Source organism: Tenrec ecaudatus, chromosome 13 (genome assembly GCF_050624435.1).
Source record: "Tenrec ecaudatus isolate mTenEca1 chromosome 13, mTenEca1.hap1, whole genome shotgun sequence".
Taxonomy (NCBI): Eukaryota; Metazoa; Chordata; class Mammalia; order Afrosoricida; family Tenrecidae; genus Tenrec; species Tenrec ecaudatus.
In genome coordinates, this window is record NC_134542.1 from 36,098,876 (window position 1) to 36,123,852 (window position 24,977).

At 38.9% G+C, this 24,977-nt stretch overlaps 1 protein-coding gene and 1 pseudogene across 1 annotated transcript; both read left to right on the forward strand.

Annotated features, from left to right (window-relative positions):
- Positions 1-348: 348 nt before the first annotated feature.
- WDR12 (WD repeat domain 12) lies at positions 349-24,864 on the forward strand. The gene is made up of 13 exons (XM_075529982.1): positions 349-614; positions 8,449-8,543; positions 10,507-10,601; positions 11,231-11,337; positions 14,451-14,566; positions 14,962-15,116; positions 16,718-16,763; positions 19,203-19,288; positions 21,214-21,354; positions 21,439-21,544; positions 21,776-21,908; positions 23,111-23,183; positions 24,070-24,864. Exons 1-13 carry the CDS (start codon positions 574-576, stop codon positions 24,145-24,147), a joined length of 1,272 nt encoding a protein of 423 aa, XP_075386097.1. The 5' UTR covers positions 349-573; the 3' UTR covers positions 24,148-24,864.
- LOC142425010 (U1 spliceosomal RNA) lies at positions 18,232-18,382 on the forward strand (annotated as a pseudogene).
- Positions 24,865-24,977: the final 113 nt, after the last annotated feature.

Here is a 24,977-nt window from a genome sequence, read left to right on the forward strand (position 1 = left end):
TGGTTTGGAGTCGGGAGGATATAATACAAATAAGATATTCAGAGGGCAGCCCCTTCCCCCTAACATTTACCCTACCTACAATTCCCAGAAACCATAGCGTCTGAGAAGCGCTGCTTTCTGGGGATTGTAGTATCGAGGAGCTGTGTTTTAAGGATCGTGTATAAGCACCATTTCTTGAAAATTAAAATAAAAAGTATATATATACAGATTACAGTCCAGGCTTTCTGTTTCATTCAGATGGCTCATAGGCCAATAGAGCGACACTTTAAAAATCCAAGCAACGAAAGGAACCCGCCACCTTTAAGACTAGACTTCACTGATCGATGATTCCTAGGTGCAGGAATAGGTAGTTGATGCCTGTGGTCTGGGCGGCTGTAAGACTGCAGCCTCGTGGTGCATTTTGAGGAGGTTCTGGTAAGACAGTGGAAGCCGCATTTCAACTGCATCTTCTCTCTTCCCTGTTCAATTTAATTTCGAGCTGCCGATTTTTATAGTGCTACGTGAAAAAGTCGCCGGAACATCGTCCGAACAACGTTTCTGGGGAAAGTCTTGTGTGTACGCTTTTCGGCCACCATGGCTCAACTCCAGACACGTTTCTACACTGACAACAAGAAGTAAGTAAGCTTCTCCTTCTGTCTTCCCCTCCTGGGATCATTGATTGATTCTGCTGTCAAATCTCCCCGACCCCGTCCCCCCGGACGCCCTTTGAGCTCGTTCTCCTCGCAGAGCCAGCAATTTTGTGAAGATATTTTAGCGACCTTCCCGGCCAACTTTGCACAATCTCTGTCATTTGTGTTGTGACTGTCGAGCCCGAAAGGCTTCGACAATGAAACACACAATGCATAATTTAGCCAACGGTTGCATTGACATTAAAAAAAAAGAAACTGACGGGTCATGTCTTTAAAGCCTAGTGGTATTACCCAGTTTTTGAAAACACAAGTTCATTTGATTCCTTTTTCGTGTTTACTTATTACTCTGATTTTATTGAGAAGTTGAATAGTTATTAAACTTTAATGAAAATACCTATAGTAAAGCTAATTGAAGGCCCAGTTTCTCCAAGTATATTCCTAGTAAACATTTTTATATGAATGTAATTTCTTTCCTTGAATTTTATTTTTGCTGTTGACACTATACACCAGTATACAGAAAATATACACCAATGTGATATTTTCTGTATGTACATTGATTCCACCCATAGAGCTGGGCAGACATTCTTACCCTCTTCTGAATTCTTCCACCTCTTGACAAAATAAGTTGCGGGTGTCAGTTTGACACCTTAAAAGAACATTAAAAAAACACCCCACAAGGCAGATATTTTTACTAGTTAAATATCTAGTTAAATAAGGTAAACAGTTTTTCTGTTAAGATGACGTTAGCCATATTTTAAATGTAAGGTTTAAAGACTATCTCAGAGCAATAGTTTCATAATTTTATCTACCCTCCATGGCTTAGAAAGGTTTAGAGTTCATAAGAATTTGGAATTCTGTTCTGCATTTTCTTCCCTCCAATTAGAATTCCTTTTTTTTTGAGGGGGGGGGCTTGTACAACTTTTATCACAATCCATCCATCCATCCATTGTGTAGAGCACATTTGTTGCCATCATCATTCACAAAACATTTGCCTTTTACTTGAACCCTTGGTATCAGCTCCTCATTTTTTCCCCTCCCTCCACGCCCCCTCCCTCATGAACTCTTCATTATTTATAAATAATTTTGTCATGTCTTACACTGTCCGACCTTTCCCCTCACCCACTTTTTTGTTGTCCGTCTTCCAGGGAGGGGGTTATATGTAGATCCTTGTAATCAGTTCCCCCTTTCTACCCCATCTTCCGTCCACCCCCATCTGTCCTGGATTCCCTGTGTTTCCAGTTTCTATCTGTGCCAGTGTACATCCTCTGGTCTAGTTGGATTTGTAAGGTTGAATTGGGATCATAATAGTGGGGGTGTGAGGGGAAGCGTGTAAGAACTAGAGGTGCTACACTGCACCCTGACTGGCACATCTTCTCCCTGGGACCCTTGTGTAAGGAGATATCCAGTTGCCTACAAATGGGCTTTGGGTCTCCACACAACACTCCCCTTCATTCAAAATGATAGGATTTTTTGTTCTTTGATGCCCGATATCCGATCCCTTCAACACCTCATGATCACACAGGCTGGTGTGCTTCTTCAATGTGGGCTTTGTTGCTTCTGAGCTACATGGCTGCTTGTTTACCTTCAAGCCTTTAAGAACCCAGATGCTATATCTTTTGATATCTGGGCACCATCATCTTTCTTCACCACATTTGCTTATGCTCCCATTTTGTCTTCAGCAATCGTGTTGGGAAGATAAGCATCATGGAATGCCAGATTATTAGAACAAAGTGTTCTTGCATTGAGGGAGTACTTGAGTGGAGGCCAAATGTCCTTCTGCTACCTTAATACTAAACCTATAGATATATGCACATAGATCTATTTCCCTATCATATATAAATATATTTACGTATGCACATGCCTGTACTTAGACCTCTCTAAATGCCCTTTGCCTCCTAGTTCCTTCCTTTATTTCCTTTTACTTTCCTCTTGTCCTATCATGCTCAGACTTTATTTGGATTTCAGTAATTCCTCTTAGTTACATTGCCTCTGATCAAGCCCTACCAGGCCTCCTACACCCTCCTCACCACCGATTTTGGAACACTTGTTGTTCCTTTGTCCCTGGGTTTGTTAACACCACTTCCTTTCCCCCACCTACCCCTCTCTGGGGGTCCCCCAGAACCATTGGTCCGGTTGTTTTCTCCTGCAGATTGTTTATCCCACCTATCTTATCCAGATAGACCTGCAGCGATAATAATATGCACAAAAACAAGACAGCAAAACAAAGCAACAAAAGAAAACAACAAACCCAATGACAACAAAAAGAAAAACCTATAAATAGTTCAAGGTCAGTTTGTTGACCTTTAGGAGTGTTTTCTGGTTGATTCTGATGGAGTGCCCTGCCCCAAGGTCTATTTTTGGTATTCCCTGGAGACTTCCTTGCTCTGCTCCCCTTGCTTTTCTGTTGCACACCTGTAGTGTTTTGCCTCCGTGTGGTGGGATCAGGTCAGGTGGAATTCCCACACTGTGTCTCCAGTGTTGTCCCCTGTAGGGTTGTGGGTCAGTGAGGGATGTCGTGTCTTTTAGTGGGGCTGACCATAAGTTCTCTGGACTGGCTGCTCTGAGCGGGAATCTCTTCATCAAGGTTTGGTGGGCCAGGATACGCTCCACTCTCTTTCTCCTCCTTCATTTGCTCCTGTGTGCTCTGATCAGACATGTTCCTCTTCCTGAGCTGTATAGCTTCAGTGTTGTCCTCAGAAGTAAATTCTTCTGGGGGGAGAGGCAGCTGTCCACGTAGTTGGGATTGGCACCAGCCCCTCAGACCTCTCTACTGGTTCCCTGCTTCATGCTGTTACGTTGCGGTCACATCTTGGAGCACCAGGTAGAAGTCTGGTCCCTCTTTTCTTGTGGTGATATAAACAGTACCCTCCACTGGGCTGGGTTAGTGCCCTGTTCCCCCATTACCCATGTCTTTTTTTTTCTCTTTTCCCCCCCTCAGTCGTTTTAGTTGGCTGCCATATGTATTCCTGGATTTGGCCTGGCCCCTGCCATACTACCTGGACCTCACCCCAGGACTGTTTGTATACAGTAGCTTTTTCCCTATGCCCCTTTTACGCCTTTTTTTTTTAAGCTTACCTCAGTGGACTCATGTTGTACCTGTCCTTTTGTGCTTGGCTTACTTCACTTAGCATAATTTCCTCCAGTTCTTCCCATGTAGCTATGTGATTCATACGTTCACCACTGCTTTTTACCAATGCATAGTACTCCATTGTGTGTATGTACCACAGTTTTTTGATCCATTTGTCTGTTGATGGAAATTTGGGTTGTTTCCAACTCCTTGCAATTGTGAACTGTTCTGCCATGAACACTGGAGCACAGATGTCTGGCCATGGTTTGTTTCTTGCCTCTTCTGGGTATATGCCCAGTAAGGGGATTGCTAGGTCATATGATAGCTCAATTTCCATCTGTTTTAGATATCGCCAAATTGATTTCCATAGTGGCTGTACACACCTACATCCAGCAGTGGATGAGATTTCCTATCTCACCATTGCCCCTCCAACGCTTCTTGCTTGATTTTTTGAACTGGGCTGTCTTTGAGAGTGTTAGGTGGTATCTCGTTGTTTTCATTTGCATTTCTCATGACTAATGATTGGGAACATTTTCTCATATGCTTATTGGCCATTTGGATGTCTGCCCTTGTGAAACTTTAAAAAAAATGTTTTATTAGGGGCTCATACAACTCTTATCACAATCCATACATACATCAATTGTGTAAAGGACATCTGTACATTCATTGCCCTCATTTTCAAAACATTTGCTCTCCACTTAAGCCCTTGGCATCAGGTCCTCATTTTTCCCCTCCCTCCCCGCTCCCCCGTCCCTCATGAGCCCTTGATAATTTATAAATTATTATGTTGTCATATCTTGCCCTGTCCGACGTCTCTCTTCACCCCCTTTTCTGTTGTCCATTCCCCAGGGAGGAGGTCACATGTAGATCCTTGTAATCAGTTCCCTCTTTCTAACCCACTCTCCCTCTACCCTCCCAGTATCGCCATTCACACCCCTGGTCCTGAAGGTATCATCCGCTCTGGATTCCCTGTGTTTCCAGTTCCTCTCTGTACCAGTGTACAACCTCTGGTCTAGCCAGACTTGCAAGGTAGAGTACTGATCATGATAATGGGGGTAGGGGGGAACCATTTAGGAACTAGAGGAAAGTTGTATTTTTCATTGGTGCTATATCGCACCCTGACTGACTCTTCTCCTTCCCTAGACCCCTCTGCAAGGGGATCTCCAGTGGCCGACAAATGGGCTTGGGGTCTCCACTCTGCACTCCTCCCCCCCCTTTATTCACTATGGTAAGATTTTTTTGTGCTGATGATACGTTATACCTCATCCCTTCAACACCTCGTGATCACAAAGGCTGGTGCGCTTCTTCCATGTGGGCTTGGTTGCTTCTGAGCTAGATGGCCGCTTGTTTACCTTCAAGCCTTTAAGACCCCAGATGCTATACCTTTTAATAGCCGGGCACCATCAGATTTCTTTGCCACATTTGCTATGCACCCATTTGTCTTCAGTGATCATATCATGGAAGTGTGCACCCAATAATATAATTTTTGTTCTTTCGTGTCTGATAACTGATCCCTTCGGAACCTCATGATCACACAGGCTGGTGTGTTCTTCCATGTGGGCTTTGTTGCTTCTGAGATAGATGGCCACTTGTTTGCCTTTAAGACCCCAGATGCTATATCTTTTGATAGCCAGGCACCATCCGCTTTCTTCACCACATTTGCTTATTCACCCGCTTTGGCTTCAGTGGTTGTGTCGGGAGGGTGAGCATCATAGAATGCCAATTTAATAGAAGAAAGTATTCTTGCTTTGAGGGAGTACTTGAGTGGAGGCCCAATGTCCTTCTGCTACCTTAATACTAAACCTATAAATATAGGCACATAGATCTATTTCCCAATCCTCATATATAAATATATTTGCATATGTACATGTCTTTATCTAGACCTCTATAATGCCCCTTGCCTCCCAGCTCTTTCCTCTATTTCCCTTGACTTTCCTCCTGTCCCACTATCATGCTTTGTCCCCACCTGGGTTTCAGCAATACCTCTTTGTTACAATACCCTCAATCATGCCCTACCATGCCTCAGAACTGTCGGTCCCGTTGTTTTTCCTCCATATTGTTCATCCAGCCTATCCTTATGAAACTTCTGTTCAGGTCCTTTGCCCACCGTAGTGGGGTTTTCTTCTTTTTCTTCTTTTAATGCTCTGGCCAAGATTTCTAATACAGTACTGAGTAGAAGTGCTAAGAGTGGGTACTCTTGTTCTGGATTTCAAGGGAAAAGGTCTGTTTTTTCCATAAGTATATCATTGGCTGGTGGTTTTTGATATATGTCATTTTCTTTTTAAGTTGCTGATAGACATAGACTTAGACAGTGCTTTTCTTTTTTTAAAAATCATTTTATTGGGGGCTCTTACAACTTTTATCACAATCCATACATACATCCATTGTATCAAGCACATTTGTACATTTGTTTCCATCATCATTCTCAAAACTATGGTTTCTACTTGAGCCCTTGGTATCAGCTCCTCATTTCCCCTCCCTCCCTGCCCTCCTCCCTCATGAACCCTTGATAATTTATAAATTATTATTTTTTTGGCAGTGCTTTTCTAAATCAGGATAGAAAATGGAACTCTGTATAAAGAAATGGTAGAACTGATATTTGATAAGAATGTGTAATCAGTTCAGATTGACTTATGTCTTTATATACTTAGTGAAATATTTTTGCCAAATGCTATTTGCCCTTTCTGAAATGTCCTCTTCTACGAAAATTTTACCTTTTCCTTATGATTTAAATAAGATTTTATTGTGAATTATACAATAAAAATGGTTACTTTGACCAGTGTACAGTCCAGTGGCATCAATCATATTTACAGCAATATATTATGCAGCCATCACTACCATTTCTAAAACACTGTCAGTACCTCGAATTCAGTACCCCTTTAAAGAGTAGCTTCCCTTTCCCTATATCTCCTCCTTGACAACCATTAATAACTATTGCCTATGTGCATTTGCCTACTCTAGATAATTCATTTAAGTAGGATGATGTAATATTTGTCTTTTTGTGCCTCACTAATTTCATTCAGCAGTTGGCAAGGTTCCTTATTTGGTAGCATGCATCAGATCTCTGGTTTTCTTTATGCCATAATAATACTCTGTGGTATGTGTCACATCTTACTTACCTGTTCATCAGTTAGTGAACATTTGGGTTTCTATTGTTTCTACATTTTGGCTATGATGGATATTGTTGCTATGAACATTCATACACAAGTTTGTGGGGTTTTTAATCATTTTGTTGGGGGCCTTTACAACTGTTATCATAATCCATGCATCCATCCATTGTGTCAAGCACATTTGTACATTTGTTGCCATCATTTTCATAACATTTTCTTTCTACTTGAACCATTGGTATCAGCCCTTCATTTTTTCCCCTCCCTCATGGTCCCTTAATAATTTATAAGTTATTATTTTTTTCATATCTTACACTGACCGCTATCTCCCTTCCCCCACCCTTCTGATGTTCATCCTCCTGGGTTGGCGTGGCAGGGGTTATATGTCAACATGCACAAATTTTATGTGGATATATACAAATGGACTTTAAAAGTTCATGTAAAAAGGCCATTATCTTTTAATTCCATTCTTCCATGAACTTTCTGAAGCCCCTGTATTTACATTTCTCATGGAGTGGAATTGCTAGGTCAAAGGGCTCCGTGTGAGACATTTTGAGGAACTGCCAAGAGGCTATGCAAGTCAGTACAGTTTACAGTTCTACCAGTACTGTGTGAGGGTTCTGATTTCTCCCTAGCCTCAACTCTTGTTGTCTGTCTTTGTTAGATAACCATCTTAGTGGGTGTGAAGTGCTATATCATGGTGGTCTTGATTTGCATTTCCCTGATAGCTAATGATGATCATTTTTCATGTGCATGGTGGCTACTTACACATCCTTTTTTGAAGACTGCTCATCCGTGGCCTATTCTTCAATTGCTTCTTTTTTTGCTACTGTGTTGTAAGTGTTCTTTATATAGTCTCGATACAAGTCTCATCAAATTTGCAAATATGTTTTCTAATTCTGTCATCAGCATCTCCTAATTTGCCTCCTGTCCTTTGCTTCTCTGATCCATTCTCTATAAAACTATCAAAAAGCTCTAACAGAATTCTGATGGATTCTTTGCTATTACAAAGAATAGTGTCTTCTTGCCAAATGGAGGAAATAAAAACAATTTCATGTGCTAATGAAGAGCCTGGATAATGTATTGGGCTGTGATCCTCAGGGTCAGCAGTTCGAAAGGACCACCCTCTCCCTGGAGAAAGATGGGACTTTCCTTGCATAAACCAGAGGGGCAGTTCTACCCTGTCCTGGAGGGCCACTGGGGGTTGGCAGTGAGTTTGAGGGTGTTTTATTTACGTCTCTTTAAGCTCGTCTTTGGTAACTGCATAGAGCATGATCATGGTTTGGAGGACAGTTTAAAACTTCAAGGTTTTGCTTATCTCTCAACCTAGCTATCTTCTTTGGACATCCTTTTAGACCCTATTGACTTACCCTTTCCACTGACAAAGATGTGACTGGCTGCTTCTGTGAAGATTTACAGTCTCGGACACTGTAAGAGCAGTTGATGAGTTGCAAATACACTTCGTGGAAGTGGGTTTGTTTTTTTGTTTGTTTCCCCAACGTTTATTTTCTCTGGCTGAAATGGCCTGTGTTTATTTTGTTGCCCATGTAGAAAAATATACAGCACATAGTGGGTTTCTAATGTTGAAAAAAATTCACATTTATCAATGTCTGTGTAAACTTGATCTTGCTCTATCTTTTTGTAGGTATGCTGTAGATGATGTTCCCTTCTCAATCCCTGCAGTCTCAGAAATTGCTGACCTCAGTAACATCATCAATAAGTTGCTGGAGGCCAAAAATGGTGGGTATATTATATGCTTGAGAAGTTAGGTAAAGGTACATACTATAAATTTATTTCCTTTTTACTTTATGTTATAATTCTGTATGAAATTTTATAACTCTTCAGTTTCCAAATTATAACATGGGATTCTATGCTGAAAAACAACTTTTAAAAAGCTCTGAAAAAAAGTTTTCACAGAAGATTTCCTTCTATTTTATCTGCTTTTCGGGTATAAAAGTGTCTAAATGTCAAGTAAAATATTTATAAGGATTATTTAAAATATGTTATTGTATACATAAACACGTAAAATTATTGGCACGTAAAACTAACCTGAACTCATGTTCATGGCAAAGGTGAATGAAAACATTTTCCCTCCTCTTTAAATAATCTCATATTTTGTTAAGTTTGCGGTGCTCTTTTGAACAACTTTTTTTGGCAGGAAGAGGTAGTCGCGTATCTTTATTTTTTCCAATAAGTTGTAGTTCTTGATATTCGTGGCATGAAGTACTGTTTCCTACCCTTCCGGTAAAGCTGGTTATGAAAACAAAACATCAAAACCAGTTTTCACTGGAATCATGAAAGCAGAATCCCCTGTAAGTTAGGGACCACAGACTTCCTGTTGGCCATCATTTCCTATTCCTTCCCTTCAATCTTGGACGCATAGAGATAATGATGCATAGTTACCTTTATAAATTTTGAGGGTGTCATACATTCTACTTGTTGAAAAAGTCTTTGAACTAGAATAAGACTTATTAGTCTTTCAATCAAAGCTTTACAATAGTATATGGTTGTTTATTGATATCCAAGTAGTTAAAGATTTTTCTAAACCTGTAAACTGAGTATTGGTTTGCTTTTTTGTATAAATTGAATAATTGATTTAGATATCAGGTTTTTAAAATATTACTAATGAAAATAGTTGATGAGAGAACATTTTGTTTTAGAAGGATCACAGCCAATAAATGCATAAAGCCTGTTATAATTAGACTGTTCACTATTTTGCATCTCCAAATTACATAAAGGATGGAGGCAGAAATTATCATTTGCAGCTCAAACTGCTAGGTAAAAGGTTAGTAGGGAAAATTGTGATGTGTAGAATCAGACTGACAATGTCTAAGCCCCAAAGTGGATCTTAGCACCATAAAAAGAGAGTGACAACCACATTCCTAATTTGTTGCTATAAGAAATGCATAGCACTGCCTGTGAAGTACTGTTCTTGTAAAGCATAAAAAACCAAACCAAACCCCCAAACCTGAAGTCTAGTTACTAGCTGCCTGGATATGTAGGCGATAGAGGAGTATTTAGAGAATCCCTTGGAGATCCAGTCAACCAAACCTGGAACGTAGGGCTTATTATAGGGCAGGTAACCTACTTTCTCCAAAAGATAAGGACTAAAAGAAACATTAATCAAATGCAGTGTGACATTTGGATGCTGAGTCGAAACACCTCCCTATAAAAAGACATTATTTGGAAAAGAGAAATATGAATATTGACTATTTGATTAAAAAAGAATTGTCCAACTTTTTAACATTGCTATACTTAAGTTGCTATACTTTTAAGATGCATCCTAAAGTATTTGACTAAAGTATTTGCAGATGGAATGATAGAGACTCAATATGAGACAAACTAGGAGGGAAGCAGAGGGAAGAGTAGTTGATTGCCCAAGAGTAGTCATTTACCAAACGTGGTGATAGATACTTCAGGATTCATGATATTATTTCTACGTTTGCACGTGGGTGAAATTTCCCACAGACTCCAGAGGTTTCCTCAAAGCACAAGGAGGACACCAGCAGTGTATCTCTAGAAACCACACGGCATCCTGGGGTACATGGCCTGATTGTGCCATATAGAAATTCTGGGGGGACTCACCGATCACACTGGGATCATAGATTACCACGTGTTCTGAGATTTTTCAGGTAGAACTCTACCAATACCATGTGAACCAGGTTCTGAGAGTAATAGTAATTTTATGTTATGTTTTCTTTAGAGTTCCACAAACATGTGGAGTTTGATTTCCTTGTCAAGGGCCAATTTCTACGAATGCCCTTGGTCAAACACATGGAGCTGGAAAACATTTCGTCAGTAAGTTCAAATACTTACCTCTGTGTTTTACTTAAGACACTATCAAGTAGAATTAGCCTGAACTTAGCGTCAGCAGCAAAGATTCTTTTCATGATTGATTTTCCTAGATGTGTGAATTTTAGTTTCTATATATTTAATTTTGATAATCCACACTTTTCTGAGAATGCAGAAATGTGGGGATAGTAGATATATGTATATTATAAATATATACATATTTTATATTACTATTGGACATGTACAAAATGATTGTACACATGTTATAAGCTTATGGGTTAAGCTATTGTGATGACTAGGTGTTTTCTTCCCCTACTTTTTCAAACTTTTCATAATAATGCTTTTATAACTTAAAATTTATCATGTATAATTGCTTTAATGTTTTTACAGTTAAATTTTTCCTATATTCGTTTGATCTCTACCTGAAGTATATAGTGACTAATGTTACTAATAGTCTTTAATATTACTCTAAACAGATTGTTAGAGGAAATAAAGTTTTTGGCTCTTTGTATGATTCCCAATTTCCAGGATAAGTGAAGGGCACTGAGAGATCTAAGACTTTGAGGCTCCATTAGCTTCTTATTTTAAAACGGTACCAGCTGATTGGCTTCTGCTTTGTTTCTCTCTGTGACTAGGAAGAAGTGGTGGAACTGGAATACGTGGAGAAGTACACTGCGCCTCAGCCAGAGCAGTGCATGGTCCACGATGACTGGATCAGTTCTGTTAAAGGGGCGGAGGAATGGTATTCCCAGATGCATGTTCTTAGACTGCTTTCCTTCAGTACCCGCTTTTTAAGTCCACTCTGTGAATAGTTTTCTCTGATTTCCAATGCTTTGTAAACATAATTTTGTGATCGTATGCATAGATGACAATGTTAAAGAAAGTCTTCTGTGTATTCAAAAAGAAACTAGTTGCGTATTAATAGATTTCTTTTTCATTTCTTTAACAATTTTTAAATGGTGAATTAGGTAGGGCTTGCATATCAGATCATTCAGTTTTGTATTTAGTAATTTAAGCTACTTCTCAGCCAACACTACCAACACCTTTAAGTTTTCTTTTTGTCTTAAGATGCTATAGTGACATTTGTCACATGAATCTGTCGGTGTCTTGGCACATTTATTTGTCTGAGTATGTTTTTAAGACTGAGCTAATTGGTTTCCTAGAGGGGAGATAGCTTTGTTTTTTCAATTCATTTAGGTTTTTTTTATTGCTTTTGAAAAGGTGTCAGGTTTTTTTTCTTGTTATTTTTTAAATCATTTTATTAAGGGCTCATACAACTCTTCTCACAATCCACACATACATCAGTTGTGCAAAGCACATTTGTACATTCATTGCCTTCATCATTCTAAAAACATCTGGTCTCCATCCAAGTCCCCGGCATCAGCTCCTCATTTTTGGGGGAAGATAGTTTATATTAGTCACAAATCTGATTGCTGTTGTGAAGATGCCGATTATGCTTTCCCTATAGGAAAAAGATGGATCGGAATCACCTAAGAAGGTGTGGGTGGCGTAAAGCAACCCCCCACTGGTTTTACTGTTAGTAAAATACCTCAAAAGTGGACTACAAAATGAAAATAAACGAAGCCCCACCAAAAAAGACAGCAATAAATTCATACCCGTAATTACACTGAAAGTATACCAATTAAATGTACCAAGAAAGAGAGTGCAAAATGGATAAGAAGTCTGATGCATCAGTACACTGCCTCCCCGAGACTCGCCTTAGGCACAGGCACATGTGTACACCCATGCACTATTGCAGCACTGTTCACATGGAACAAGTGCCATTCATGGGAGAAGGGATAAATAAACTGACGAGTACCCACAGTGTAATTCATGAAACAGGAAAGAATTGCCAGTTCCCAAAGACCTCAAAACATGAGTGAACCTGGACGACATCATGCTGTGTGAAATAAGTCAATCACGAGAGGACAAATTTTGTATGAGTCCACTAGTGTAAAAGTCTAGAAGGAAACCCTGAAAAAAACGTTTGTTTTTTAAAGCTACCAGGAATGGAGGGGAAGGTAAAGAAAAAGCCGATAACTAGATAATAAACCAATTGCCTTTGAGTTGATTCCAGCTCATGGAAGCTTATAGAACCTATGAGATAGAAATGTTCCCATGACTGTAATCTTCATGGGAGTAGACAGCCTCATCTTTCTCCCTTGGGATGGCTGGTAGGTTTGAACCTTGCTCTCAGCAGTGCAACACTTCAGCAATGGGCCACCAGGCTCTTTCACGAGAGAACAGCCATTCTAATTTGGGTGAAGGGAAGGCAGCATACAATAAAGGGAGGGTCAGCAGAATGTCAGTAAAGAAAAGACAGGACAGAGTTACAGACAACAAAGATAAATGCTGTTACATAAACAATCCTGTAATATCAGAAAGAAATAGTGACCTACAAATGAAAACCTAGGTAGACAGGAAGATGAATATAGGTGATAGGGACTATACTTACGATGCTATATATATTTGTAGGCTAGGTTTCAACAAGTGCATGTGTTGATTCATGTTTAGAATAAAGCAAGAGGGGCAAAGGTGTGTTATCTTAGCTGTAACCAAGGTCCGTTGGCATAATGTGGTTCACAGGCAACATTCTTCATTCTGCTGTGGTCACTAATAACTGGGATCTTAGTTATGATTTAGGGCAGGGGTCCTCAAACTTTTTAATCGGGGCCAGTTCACTGTCCCTCAGACTGTTGGAGGGCCAGATTATAGTTTTGTTTTTTCAAAAGCTATGAAAAAATTCCTATGCACACTGCACATACCTTATTTTGAAGTAAAAAAACTAAAACGGGGCAAAACACCTGGCGGGCCGGAGAAATGTCCTCGGCGGGCTGTAGTTTGAGGACCCCTGATTTAGTGTGTGAGCGATCATCTGGGGTGCAACTATTGGTCTGTCCCCATCCAGAGCAAAGAGTGGAAACACAATCAAAGACCAATAGGAACAGTCTGGAGTACTAATGGACTCCTCAAGCCTCAGCTTCCACCACCCTCAGGCCAGAAGAACTCGAAGGAGCAGGCTGCCGCTGCTGACCACTCAGCAGGAAGGGATCAGAGTAGAGGACCCTGGATAGAGTGGGAGACAAATGTGGAACAAAACTCAAAATAATGTTGAAAAACCTTGGCTTACTAATCTGTTGGAGATTGTTGGAAACCCTTGGTCACTCTTCAGATCTGGAACTGAATTCATTTCCCTGGCTCAACTTTTAGTAAAAATAGGCCTGTGGGGTGAAAAATCAGAAAAGGGAAGTATATCCTCCTTGGAATAGAGATGGAGCTCAGAAAGCAGCAATGGGTAGGAAGAAGGATCGATGGGAAAGATAATCACGGAAAAAAGCGGAAGGAGTGCTGGTCCATTTGGGGTTCTGCAGTCAATGTTATGGAATTAATTGTGCATGAATGGTTGGATGGAAACATCCAGTCACAATGAGATGTAACAGAAAAAGGGTGGGTCATAGTAGGAGCTTGCTCCTTTCAAAGTCTGTCCCCCAGGAATTAGACACATGTTATTACTGGTTTTACATTTACTGTAAATTTGTATTATTTTTTGTAGTGGGTTAAGTTCAAAGGACTTTGAGGCTTTTTAAGCAATTTGCATGGCTTCCCAAAAAGTTACAGTATTTACAACAATGGTGAAAAAATGAAATCTAAAGGTTGTCAGCTCTATTTATATCTTTAAGAAGACTGAAAAAGTAGTAACATCTGATACTACTATGTTTTGAAATCTTTCTCTTTACAATTTAAAAAAAATTTGTCCTCAGTGTTGACTAGTTATCGCCTTAAAGCGCAATAGATTTTTAGGTTTTCAAAATGCTTTTTTACATATTTTACAGATCTTTTTTTCTCACCTCACAGGATCTTAACTGGCTCTTATGATAAGACTTCTCGAATCTGGTCCTTGGAAGGAAAGTCAATAATGACAATTGTAGGACATACAGATGTTGTGAAAGATGTGGCTTGGGTGAAAAAAGGTTAGGACTTTCTGCCTTTAAAAAAGAATCCTAAGCCATTTCTGTGCAAAAGCAAAGTAGGGGTTGGCTGGGAAATGGTTTGTGTTTCAGTAATTGTGAGGTCTTTCAATAAAATAGTCTATAAAAAAATCCATAAAATTAGTCGAAACGGGTCCTTAAATTTACATCAGGTAATACACATTTACCAGTTAATATGTTATGTGGCACTCTCTTTGTGTTGGCTTAAAGAATAGCCCCTTTATGCTGTAAGTTACCTTACTTTTAAAAACCAACCCGATTAATGCCTTTAATTTTTTGACATTTGTTTAAAAAAGTGCTCTGCTGTGCTTCAGAACACAATGCATTTAAATCTTCTGTGCTGATTTGGTTCTGACTTTGGGCTCTGCTTTCTTCAGACAGCTTGTCTTGCCTACTGCTCAGTGCCTCAATGGATCAAACGATTCTCTTATGGGAGTGGAGCATAGAGAGAAACAAAGCGAAAGCCCTGCACTGCTGCAGAGGGCATGCCGGGAGTGTGGACTCCGTAGCTGTCGATAGCACCGGAACTAAAGTAAGTAGCTAGTGCCATTAGTCTTGTATAGAATTATTGTTCCTTTATCAACTGTGTTATTGACACAGTCCACATACACAATTCAGTAGTTCGATCATGTCAAGAAGAGTTGTGCAATCAGTACTGTATTAAATTTTATTTTAAGCAGCTTCCTCAACATTTTTTCTACATAAACACATTGTGATTGGCCTGGGTTAGTAACTTTTAATGGCTAATCAGTATGCTTTCAAACCAATGGTAATACTTAAGTGGGGGGCTGGGGGTGGGTGGTAAAGGGGAGCTGATGTCAAGGAGTTCGAGAAGAAAGAGAACATCTGGAAACTGATAGTGGTGCCAATTGTACATTCCTGCTGCATGTGATTGACTATGGAATATGATATCTGTATTCACTACCAATACAGATTGGGGGAAAATAGCCATGTAGGTAAAATTATAAATGTACATTTCCTCAGTCTGGATATCTTTGTTTTAGAACCATGCATAAACTGCAGAAAATTTAAGCCATCAGGTAAACATACATTTCTCTATACAACCTTATTAACTCACCATAATTCACATTTGAAGGAGCCTCAAAAGCTAATGGGAAAAAAGTTCTTAGAAAGTAAACTTCAAATGTAAAGACCCAAGCGCCCTTACGATACACTGAACCCAGTATCTCCAGTATTGTGTAATGTTAAATATTATAAATTTAACATAGATATATAGTATACAGTTTCATTTACAAGTTAATAGTGTACATTTATGTTGTTTTTAAGTAAGTAATTTTTTAAAAGAAAATGTGTGGTTTCATTCACGTGACTATTTGTCACATCCGTAGAGATAAGTATATAAGAAATGTCCGTAAGCCTAGTGTTAATAGAGTTTGGTTTGGTGCTGATCTACTCCTTTTCATGGTGAAATGGTAACTGTTAATTGAAGGAAAACAAAGATGTGAGCAACATTATTGATGTATGAGGGGTTGCGAACCTGCTTAACAATTAGAAAGTTCCACAAGCCACATCAAAGTCTTCTGAATTTAGGAGTTTCTTCAGGATTTTATTACCAGTTTGGTGACAAGACATTTTGTACATTCAAAGGAAAAGATGTATGAATTTTCGTATGGAGCAGAAAGGTTTACAGGTTGTTGAATCAAGATGAAATTGAATTAATTGTGAGTTAATAAGAGAAAGAAACTCAACTTAAATTTATCACAAGAAGGCTGCTAATGCAGTCGGGCCTTATGAAGCAATAAAACAGTGGCTGGAAGGTGGCTCGCACACACTCTTCCTGAAGTGATTTTACCCATTCTCTTTATAGGTGGGCTTTTTCCACATGGAGATGAATCTGGTCTTCGTTATTTCCCAGATTTAAATCCTATGCTCTCTTTTATAGAAAAAGACCAACTCTGAGACACACTTTTATAAGAAAGGTCTTAAATAAGTAAGGGACTACTTGGCACAGTGTGGATCAGTTTTCCACCCTGAGGAGAATGGGCACGCCAGGCAGATGATTATCTTTGGTAGTAATGCTCCACGGAAAGTAAGTAAAGTAGTAAAAACAATTAGGCAAGTAATAGAATTATATTACATATTCTTTTTCCCCCTTCATATATATGTGTTTAGTTTTGCAGTGGCTCCTGGGATAAGATGCTAAAGATCTGGTCTACAGGTAAATTTAACATTTCTTAAATTCTGATGTGTGAAAACATGCATGAGTTAAAAGCAATGACGTCCCCAGGGAATCCCATAGATAGACTTTGGGGGCAGGGCTTGGCATCTCATGAGACTCAATTGGAAAACATTCATAAGGGTCAACAGGAAGCCATGGAACTATTTATAGGCTTTTTCTTTTTCTTTTTTTCATGTCTATCCTCATAAGATTGGTTGGATAAACCATCCCGAAGAGAAAACAATGGGACTGACAACTCTTGAGTGGGACGTGGGAAAGGGGAGGTTGGGGGAAAGGAAGGGGAGAGCCAACAAACCCAGACAAGGGAACAACACATGATCTAAAATCAATGGTGAGTTGGGTGTAGAACCCTTGGTGGGGTTTGATCAAGTGCAATGTAGCCGAGAGGAATTACTGAAAGACAATGAAGGTCAACATGATAATGAGACAAGAGGAAAGTAAAAGGAAATAGAAGAAAGAACTAGGCAGCCAAAGATATTCATGGAAGTATAAATACAGGCACGTACATACGTAAATACATTTAGATATAACGATAGGGATATAGGTCTATGTACATATATGTTAAGTATTAAGGTAGCAAATGGACATTAGGTCTTTATTCAAGTACTCCCTCAACGTAAAAACACTTTGTTCTTCTAACCTTGCATTCTGTGATACTCACCTTCCAGACACGATAGCTGCAGACAAAATGGGTGAATAAGTAAATGTGGTGAAGTAAGCTGATGGTGCCCAGCTATCAAAAGATATAGCATCTGGGGTTATAAAGGCTTGAAAGTAAGCAAGCGGCCATCTAGCAGGGAAGCAACCAAGCCCACATGGAAGAAACATGCCTGCCTGTGTGATCACGAGCTGTCGACAGGATCAGGAGTGAGGCATGAGAAGACCCAAAACAATCATATCATTTGTGAATGGGGGAGCCCAAGTGGAGATACAGAGCCCATCTGCAGACAATTGGACATCCCCTCACAGAAGGGTCACAAGGAAGGGACGAGGCAGCCAACTCACAGTATAGCACTGATACAGCATTCCTCTAGTTCATTGATGCTTCCTCCCCCTACTATCATTACTCCTTTACCTTACAAATCTGGCTAGAACAGAGCATGTACATGGATACAGATAAGAGCTCCTGATACATGGAATCCAGGGCAGATAAACCCCTCAGGAACAATAATGGGAGTAATAATACCATGAGGGTAGAGGGAAGGAGGAGGGAGAAAGGGGGAACCAATCACAATTCTTGATGTGTAACAACCCCTCCACCCCCAGGATGATACAAAACAGAATCTAGTGAAGGGAGACAGTGGATGTTGTATAATATGAAAATAATGAGAATTTATCATTTTCAAGGGTTCATAGGGAGGGGAGAAAAAGCAGCTTATACCAAGGGCTGAAGTAGAAAGAAAATGTTTTGAAAAGGATGATGGCAACGTATGTAAAAATATGCTTGCTATTACCTGGCAGGGGAGATACCATCATCACGAAGGTGGATTTCCCAGGGCGAGGCTTATCCATTACATTCTGGATGTGTTTTCCACAAATGTGGGAAACTCGACTGCATAATCTGTGGTAGTGGGGGACTGCGTTTGCACTCGCCCCTGAAGAAAGAAAAAAAGTGCTTGATACAATGGATGTATGGATTGTTATCAGGGCTCTAAGCCCACAATAAAATGATCTATTAAAAAGCAAAACATGTATTAAGAATTTATATGAAAGAGAAAAACAGACCACAACTTTTGAGAACACTCCTAAAGGAGCATTTCACTTTCATGGAGAAAAATTCGTAATGCTCCTTTGTGTTTCAAAATTTCTTTCTATTCCCCCACCTTTTAGGAGTAAATGTAACTAAATTACTCTAGCATGTTTGGTGGAATAGGACATAAGTACTTCAGTGTTAGAATTTACTAGCACCAAGATTTGAATTTGCACTTGATTTTTTAGTGTGTGTTATATATTAAGAAAACATTTGCCATTTCAACAGTCTTTGCCTTTACAGTTCATTGACATGTTTATCATACTGTGCTATCATCGCCATTATCTTCCATATTTTTGCTAACACTTTTAACAGATTTTCTGTGTTCTCTAAGCAGCACTCCCTCCTGTTCATCCATGGTAACTACGAGTAAACCTTGGTTTCATACCAAACCAAACTCACTGCCATCGATTCAATAGAGACTTACAAGGACCCCATAGGACAGGGTAGAACTACCCTTGTGAGTTTCCAAGACTAATTGCTGATGGATATAGAAGGACCTGTCCTCTGTGGAGTGGCTGGTTTAGAACTGATGACCTTGCTGATTGCAACTGAACCTGTAACAGGGGAGCTATATACCCAGCAATGTGTATAATCCATTGAGAATGTTTATCATGGATACTGACCATACATCAAGAGAACATTGAATCTAATTCTCTATAATGCAGTTCCTACAGATGAAGAAGATGAAATGGAGGAATCCATAAACCGACCCAGAAAAAAACAGAAAACAGAGCAGTTGGGACTAACGAGGGTAAGTGTAGGAATTGACAGTGCTTGACTTTACTCAGTATTGACACATGTGGTAAAGTAACGTAACCTTTTCCATTTGGTTTTCTTTTGCCGTGCCTTGCTGCTTCAATCATAATTAGACTTGTAAAGTAAGTTTGTAAAGTTTTCGATAAGCACTATGTCACACATTTTTTCAGTCTTTGACCCTAGTATCATTGAGTCAGGCTTACATGCATGTAGGTTTTTATTTAGGTATTATATTTAAGCTCTGATGCTGGACACACACACCACCCCCCCAAAGTGCTAATTTCTATGAAACCTGTGCTGTAATTGGTAAATAAGAATTTTTAGATTTTTGACACCAGGGGGATAAAACACTTATTAAAAAGCAAATTACCATCTTTCTTTAACAATTTAATGGTCCTCTTACAGTAGCACAGAGTTTTATTTTGACATTTAAAAGGATTACAGATACAAATAACCAGACAAATTATGATGAACATGCAACAAAGATGTTTATGTGGCCTGCAAGGTCTAAATGTAGTGTCTGGCCCCTTTACAAAAAACATCTGCTAATTCCTGTTCTCGTGTAACCTTCCAATGTAGATGAGGTCATAATCTTTTCGGAAGTTAAATGTAATGAAGTTACAATAGTAGTGGACTGTCTCTGCCTGGAATGATTTCTTTCTCTTTCACGTGTCGCTTCTATTTGAGACAAACATTATACCTAGTTTTGGCTTTTAATTTGAGAAAGGCATTAGATTTTGGAATACAGGAAATGAGCCATGGGCATTATTTTTAAACTAAGTAATAGGACTTAGAGCATCTAAATGAAGGAATCCCAAAGAGTCTGTGGAAGCTGGCAGAGTCTTGACCTTGAACCGAGCTGTCTGAACTCAAAGCACTGTCTATTTACTTCTACATATAATACATTTGTTACTTGGAGGAATTAAGTTAGTGTTAATATCATATTAATACTGCTCAAAATTAAAGGATATTTAAAAGTAGTAGGTTACAACAGATTGTAAAATGGTCTCCTACCCATGAATAGCATCTGCGCTCAGGTTCTTTAGTTAACTGCGTCAGGATACAACAGAATACAATGGAAAGTTAACTTTGGAGGAATGTCTGGGTTTATAATTGAGTCTTGACCCTTATAACCTGCATGACCTTGGTCAAACTAACTTTCTCAGCGTCCGTTTATGAAATGAAATCAAACATCCATGTGGAGTTCTGTTGTAAAGAAATAAGGGCTCATGAGGGAGGGGGAGTGGGGAGGGAGGGGAAAAAAGAGCACCTGATGTAGAGGGCTTAAGTAGAGAGCAAATGCTTTGAAAATGATGAGGGCAAAGAATGTACAGATGTGCTTTATACAATTGATGTATGTATATGTATGGATTGTGATAAGAGTTGTATGAGCCCCTAATAAAATGTTTTAAAAAAAAGAAAGAAAGAAATAAGGCAGTGCATAAAAGCTGCCTCTGCCATTGAGTTGCTACTGGTTCTTAGCAACCCTATAGGACAGGGTAGAAATGCCCCTATGGATTTCCAAGACTGTAACTCTTTTTATAAATCATTTTATTAGGGGCTCATACAACTCTTATCACAATCCATACATACATTGATTTTGTCCAGCATATTTGTACATTTGTTGCCATCATCATTCTCAAAACATTTCTTTCTGCTTGAGCCCTTGGATCGGCTCCTCATTTTTTCCCACTGACTGTAACTCTTTATGGGAGTAGAAAGCCCCGTCTCTTTTTTCTCCTGAGAAGCAGGTAGTTGTTTCAAACTGCCGATGTTGTGGTCACAGCCCAACACATAACCACTATGCCACCAAGCACCCTGCAAACTAACAGATGAGCTTTAGAAGTAGTAAGTACCATTACTAGTTCTATTACTCTGAAATGAAAATACTTTCCCATTTTGGGGATCTTTCATTTCCAGACACCCATGGTGACCCTCTCTGGCCACAAGGAAGCAATTTCTTCAGTTCTTTGGTCCGATACTGAAGAAGTCTGCAGTGCATCCTGGGACCACACAATTAACGTGTGGGATGTTGAGACTGGCAGTCTCAAGACAACTTTGGTAAGCATAATACATTCAGTGATTTTCTGACTTACATCTTTTAAGTAACGGAGAGGCTACCATTCTTTCTTTTCTCTTTTTCAGACAGGAAATAAAGTTTTTAATTGCATCTCCTATTCACCACTTTGTAAACGCTTAGTATCGGGGAGCACAGATAGGCATATCAGACTGTGGGATCCCCGAACTAAAGGTGAGTCGTGTAGACTACTGGGGAGAAGAGTGTGTGTGTGTGTTTGTGTGTGTGTGTGTGTTGCATTTTACCTTCTAATTAGAATCTTGTAGACCACTGGGGAGAAGAGTGGGGTGTGTATGTGTATGTGTGTGTGTGTGTGTGTGTGTTGCATTTACCTTCTCATTAGAGACGTACATAAATATCTACTTTTATGGAAAGATAACAGTTGCTATTTTTTGCTCTGTTCAGACGGTTCTTTGGTGTCACTTTCCCTAACATCACATACCGGCTGGGTCACATCAGTAAAATGGTCTCCTACCCATGAACAGCAACTGATCTCAGGTTCTTTAGATAACTACGTGAAGCTATGGGATACCAGAAGGTAAATCCTATTTCTGATCTACAAAAGAAATTGACTAATAACATGTTGTGTACAGAAAAAAAATGAATTCTGAAATGATTATCCAAAGGTAAAAAGTTAAAATAGTTCCCTGTTATATTCCCCGAATGATAAGTACAAAAGATTATAAATTCCATCTGACTCATTTGATATTATTATTGATATGAGAGAGAGAGAAAAAAAGTTAAGGGATATTATCCTGAGTCTTAACACAAATGCCATTCATAATTTAGAAGAAGAGGGACAACAGACACTGACTAAAGGGAACTTTGTTGGAATATAAAGTAATGAGAAAATTATTAAATAAAAATCCAAGCATTAACAAAACAACTTTTTGTGCTCGTGGGCGCCCTGGTAGCATAGTGGTATGAGTTGGGCTGCCAACCACTGGATCAGCACTTGAAGTCCCCAGCTGACCCTCAGGAGAAAGGTAGGGCTTCCTTTTCCTATGGAGTTACAGTCTCAGGAACTAACAGGGGCAGTTCTTCTGTGGCCCATGAGGTTGCTATGAATCTGCATGACCCTTGGCAGTGAGAATTTGTGTTCTGGGCTAGTACTGAGATAATGCCATGTATCCAATGCTGCCAGTAAAATGGATGCACAGTGCATTTAAATCTTGTGACAAGTAGATGGAGTGGCATTCGCCACTGTCTTACAGTACATGGAATAGAAATAAATGCTTTTAAGACAGGAAAGAAGCATTCCTTTGGGAAAGGCCCCTTTGAAAAAGGGATGTTTGGTAGTAAAGTGAGAGATGGCGTGAGTTTTTTATAAGGCATATGTATGTCTGTCAATCAGGCCATTGGAGGTGCATCTCAAGCTCATGGGAAAAACTGGCTGTACACTTGAGAGTTACTGATGCAGATAGATTGCTAGGCAAGAGGTTTGTGCAACCTTGATTTGGAGGTTAAAGAGAAATAGCCTCCACGGAAACAAACGCCTTTTTAGAGAGAGCGTTTTCCTGAGTGTATTTCCTGCAGCGCATCTTTAGTCTGCGAATGGCAGAGAAACGCAAGAGGTGTGTTTAAGTAAATACTGAAAATTTAAGTCTTTGGTTCTTGGAGCAAGGATTTGTAAACCCTGGAAACTTTTCAGAAAAGAACAAGTGATTATTCATATTCACTGGTATTTGTTCATTTTAATACTGTGAAATACACAGAAGTTGTTACTGTTGCATCTTTCAGTTGTAAAGCTCCTCTCTATGATCTGGCTGCCCATGAAGACAAAGTCCTGGGTGTAGACTGGACAGAGACAGGGGTAAGAATTTCTTATTTATTAGGAGGGAAGCATATTATTGGTTTCAATCTGGTGGTTATGTTTGTAGTCTGATATTTATAATTCTGTATCCTGACTAGGGGCCCTGTTAGTGTAGTGGTTATGCATTGGGCGATGAGCTGCAGGGTCTGCAATTTGGAGGCACCAGGCAGAGCCTTCTCCTTGCATGAAGAGTTAAGTCTTGAAAAGCCACAGGGTAGTTCCACTCTGTCCTACATGGTCGCTACAAGGCAGAATTGACTCGGTGCCGCGAGTTTGAGTTTGTACTCTATGCTTTTCTTTAAAGTAACACTTGAAACATTTAGGGGGAAAATTAATAAAAAATTAATTCTCTGAAGTATCTTAACATCATGTTTAAGTCCATAAACTCAGTAGTTCAGACTGATTAAAGTATTTCTCAGGAAACTGTTAAATAACATTTGAATTGTAAAAGGTGTTTTTAAAATGTTAATTAAATTATGTTCGTATATAAGCTTTTGTTGCTTAAGAATTCTCTCCAAACACAGTTTCTAGGGCTATTTGAATAATTCATAATCCAGTTACCTGCAAAGAATTAATGTGCTAAAAACTTTTGTTAGATAAGTATACCACCCTTCAGCTGTTTACCTTAGTACATTTCTTAGCTAATGCTGCATAACAATTAAAGTAACACGCTACATCTTAACCAAATTCAAGTGATCACTCTTACACCTAGATTGTATTATAGTACTTAAAATTGATACATTGGTTCCAATATGGAAACTTTCCATGCAAGTTAACCACTCATCTAGAATACTACTTAAAACTATTGGTATTTTTAAATTTTGCTGTTTCATGAACTAATTTATTTACTTATGTGTATGTGTCTTTTTTCTCCCACTTTATGCAGTTACTTCTGAGTGGAGGCGCAGACAATAAATTGTATTCCTATAAATACTCACCAACCACCTCCCATGTCGGGGCATGAACGTGAATGCTACTCTGATGGTCCAGATTCTTTTTATAAATGAATCCATAGAGAATCCTCAGATTATACAGACAGCGTTTCAGAAAATAACCTTTTGGATTATAGTTTTTTGTGTGTTTTCTTAAATCATTTTATTGGGGGCTTATACAACTCTTACCACAATCCATTGGATTATAGTTTATATTAAATTTTCGCCACTGATAATATCAACATATTATATTTTCTTTATTTCATATTCATAGTATGACCATTTATGTTCATGAATATGAAGTGTGACCTGCATTCTCTGTCTAATGCTAAGCTCTTGAAATGAGTTGTTTTCTTCCTTTTCAAGTGTGTTGGTTTGAATTAAAATTTGCTTTTGAAATAATATACTATGCAGATATTATATATATAGTAATTATATAGCTTTTCTGACTGAGAAGTAGATTTTAAGTTGCAAACACATTTTGTCTTTGGCAGATTGTGATGTTGAAGTATAAGAAAGCAAATCTTTCTTAGGTATTGAGAACATTGGAAAAGTAAATCCTTCTTATTTATTGTGTTTGTTGAAATATTTGAAGTAAAGTAAATTAAGAATATGTCAGAATCCTTTTTAGTAATTGAATTCACAGTTCATGGTAACCAAAAATCAACTTGTTCCTTAACCGGTCCTCATATGTAGGTAAGAATAGATTCTTTAAATAAACTCTTTTGGTTAGTATTATTAGATAATAAACATCCTGTTGATTTTATGAATTATGATTAACATTTGTCTATGCATGTGCTAATACCAAATATGTACATGTAGGGTAAATGTAAAGTGATTTACATCTTTAATCGATTGGTAT

Bases quoted from the DNA above. Each gene is read 5' to 3' on its own strand.
- WDR12 (XM_075529982.1), top strand. From the start codon at position 574: ATGGCTCAACTCCAGACACGTTTCTACACTGACAACAAGAA. The intron at 615-8,448 runs GTAAGTAAGCTT...ATCTTTTTGTAG, and splicing joins TTCTACACTGACAACAAGAA to GTATGCTGTAGATGATGTTC. The intron at 23,184-24,069 runs GTAAGAATTTCT...CACTTTATGCAG, and splicing joins TAGACTGGACAGAGACAGGG to TTACTTCTGAGTGGAGGCGC.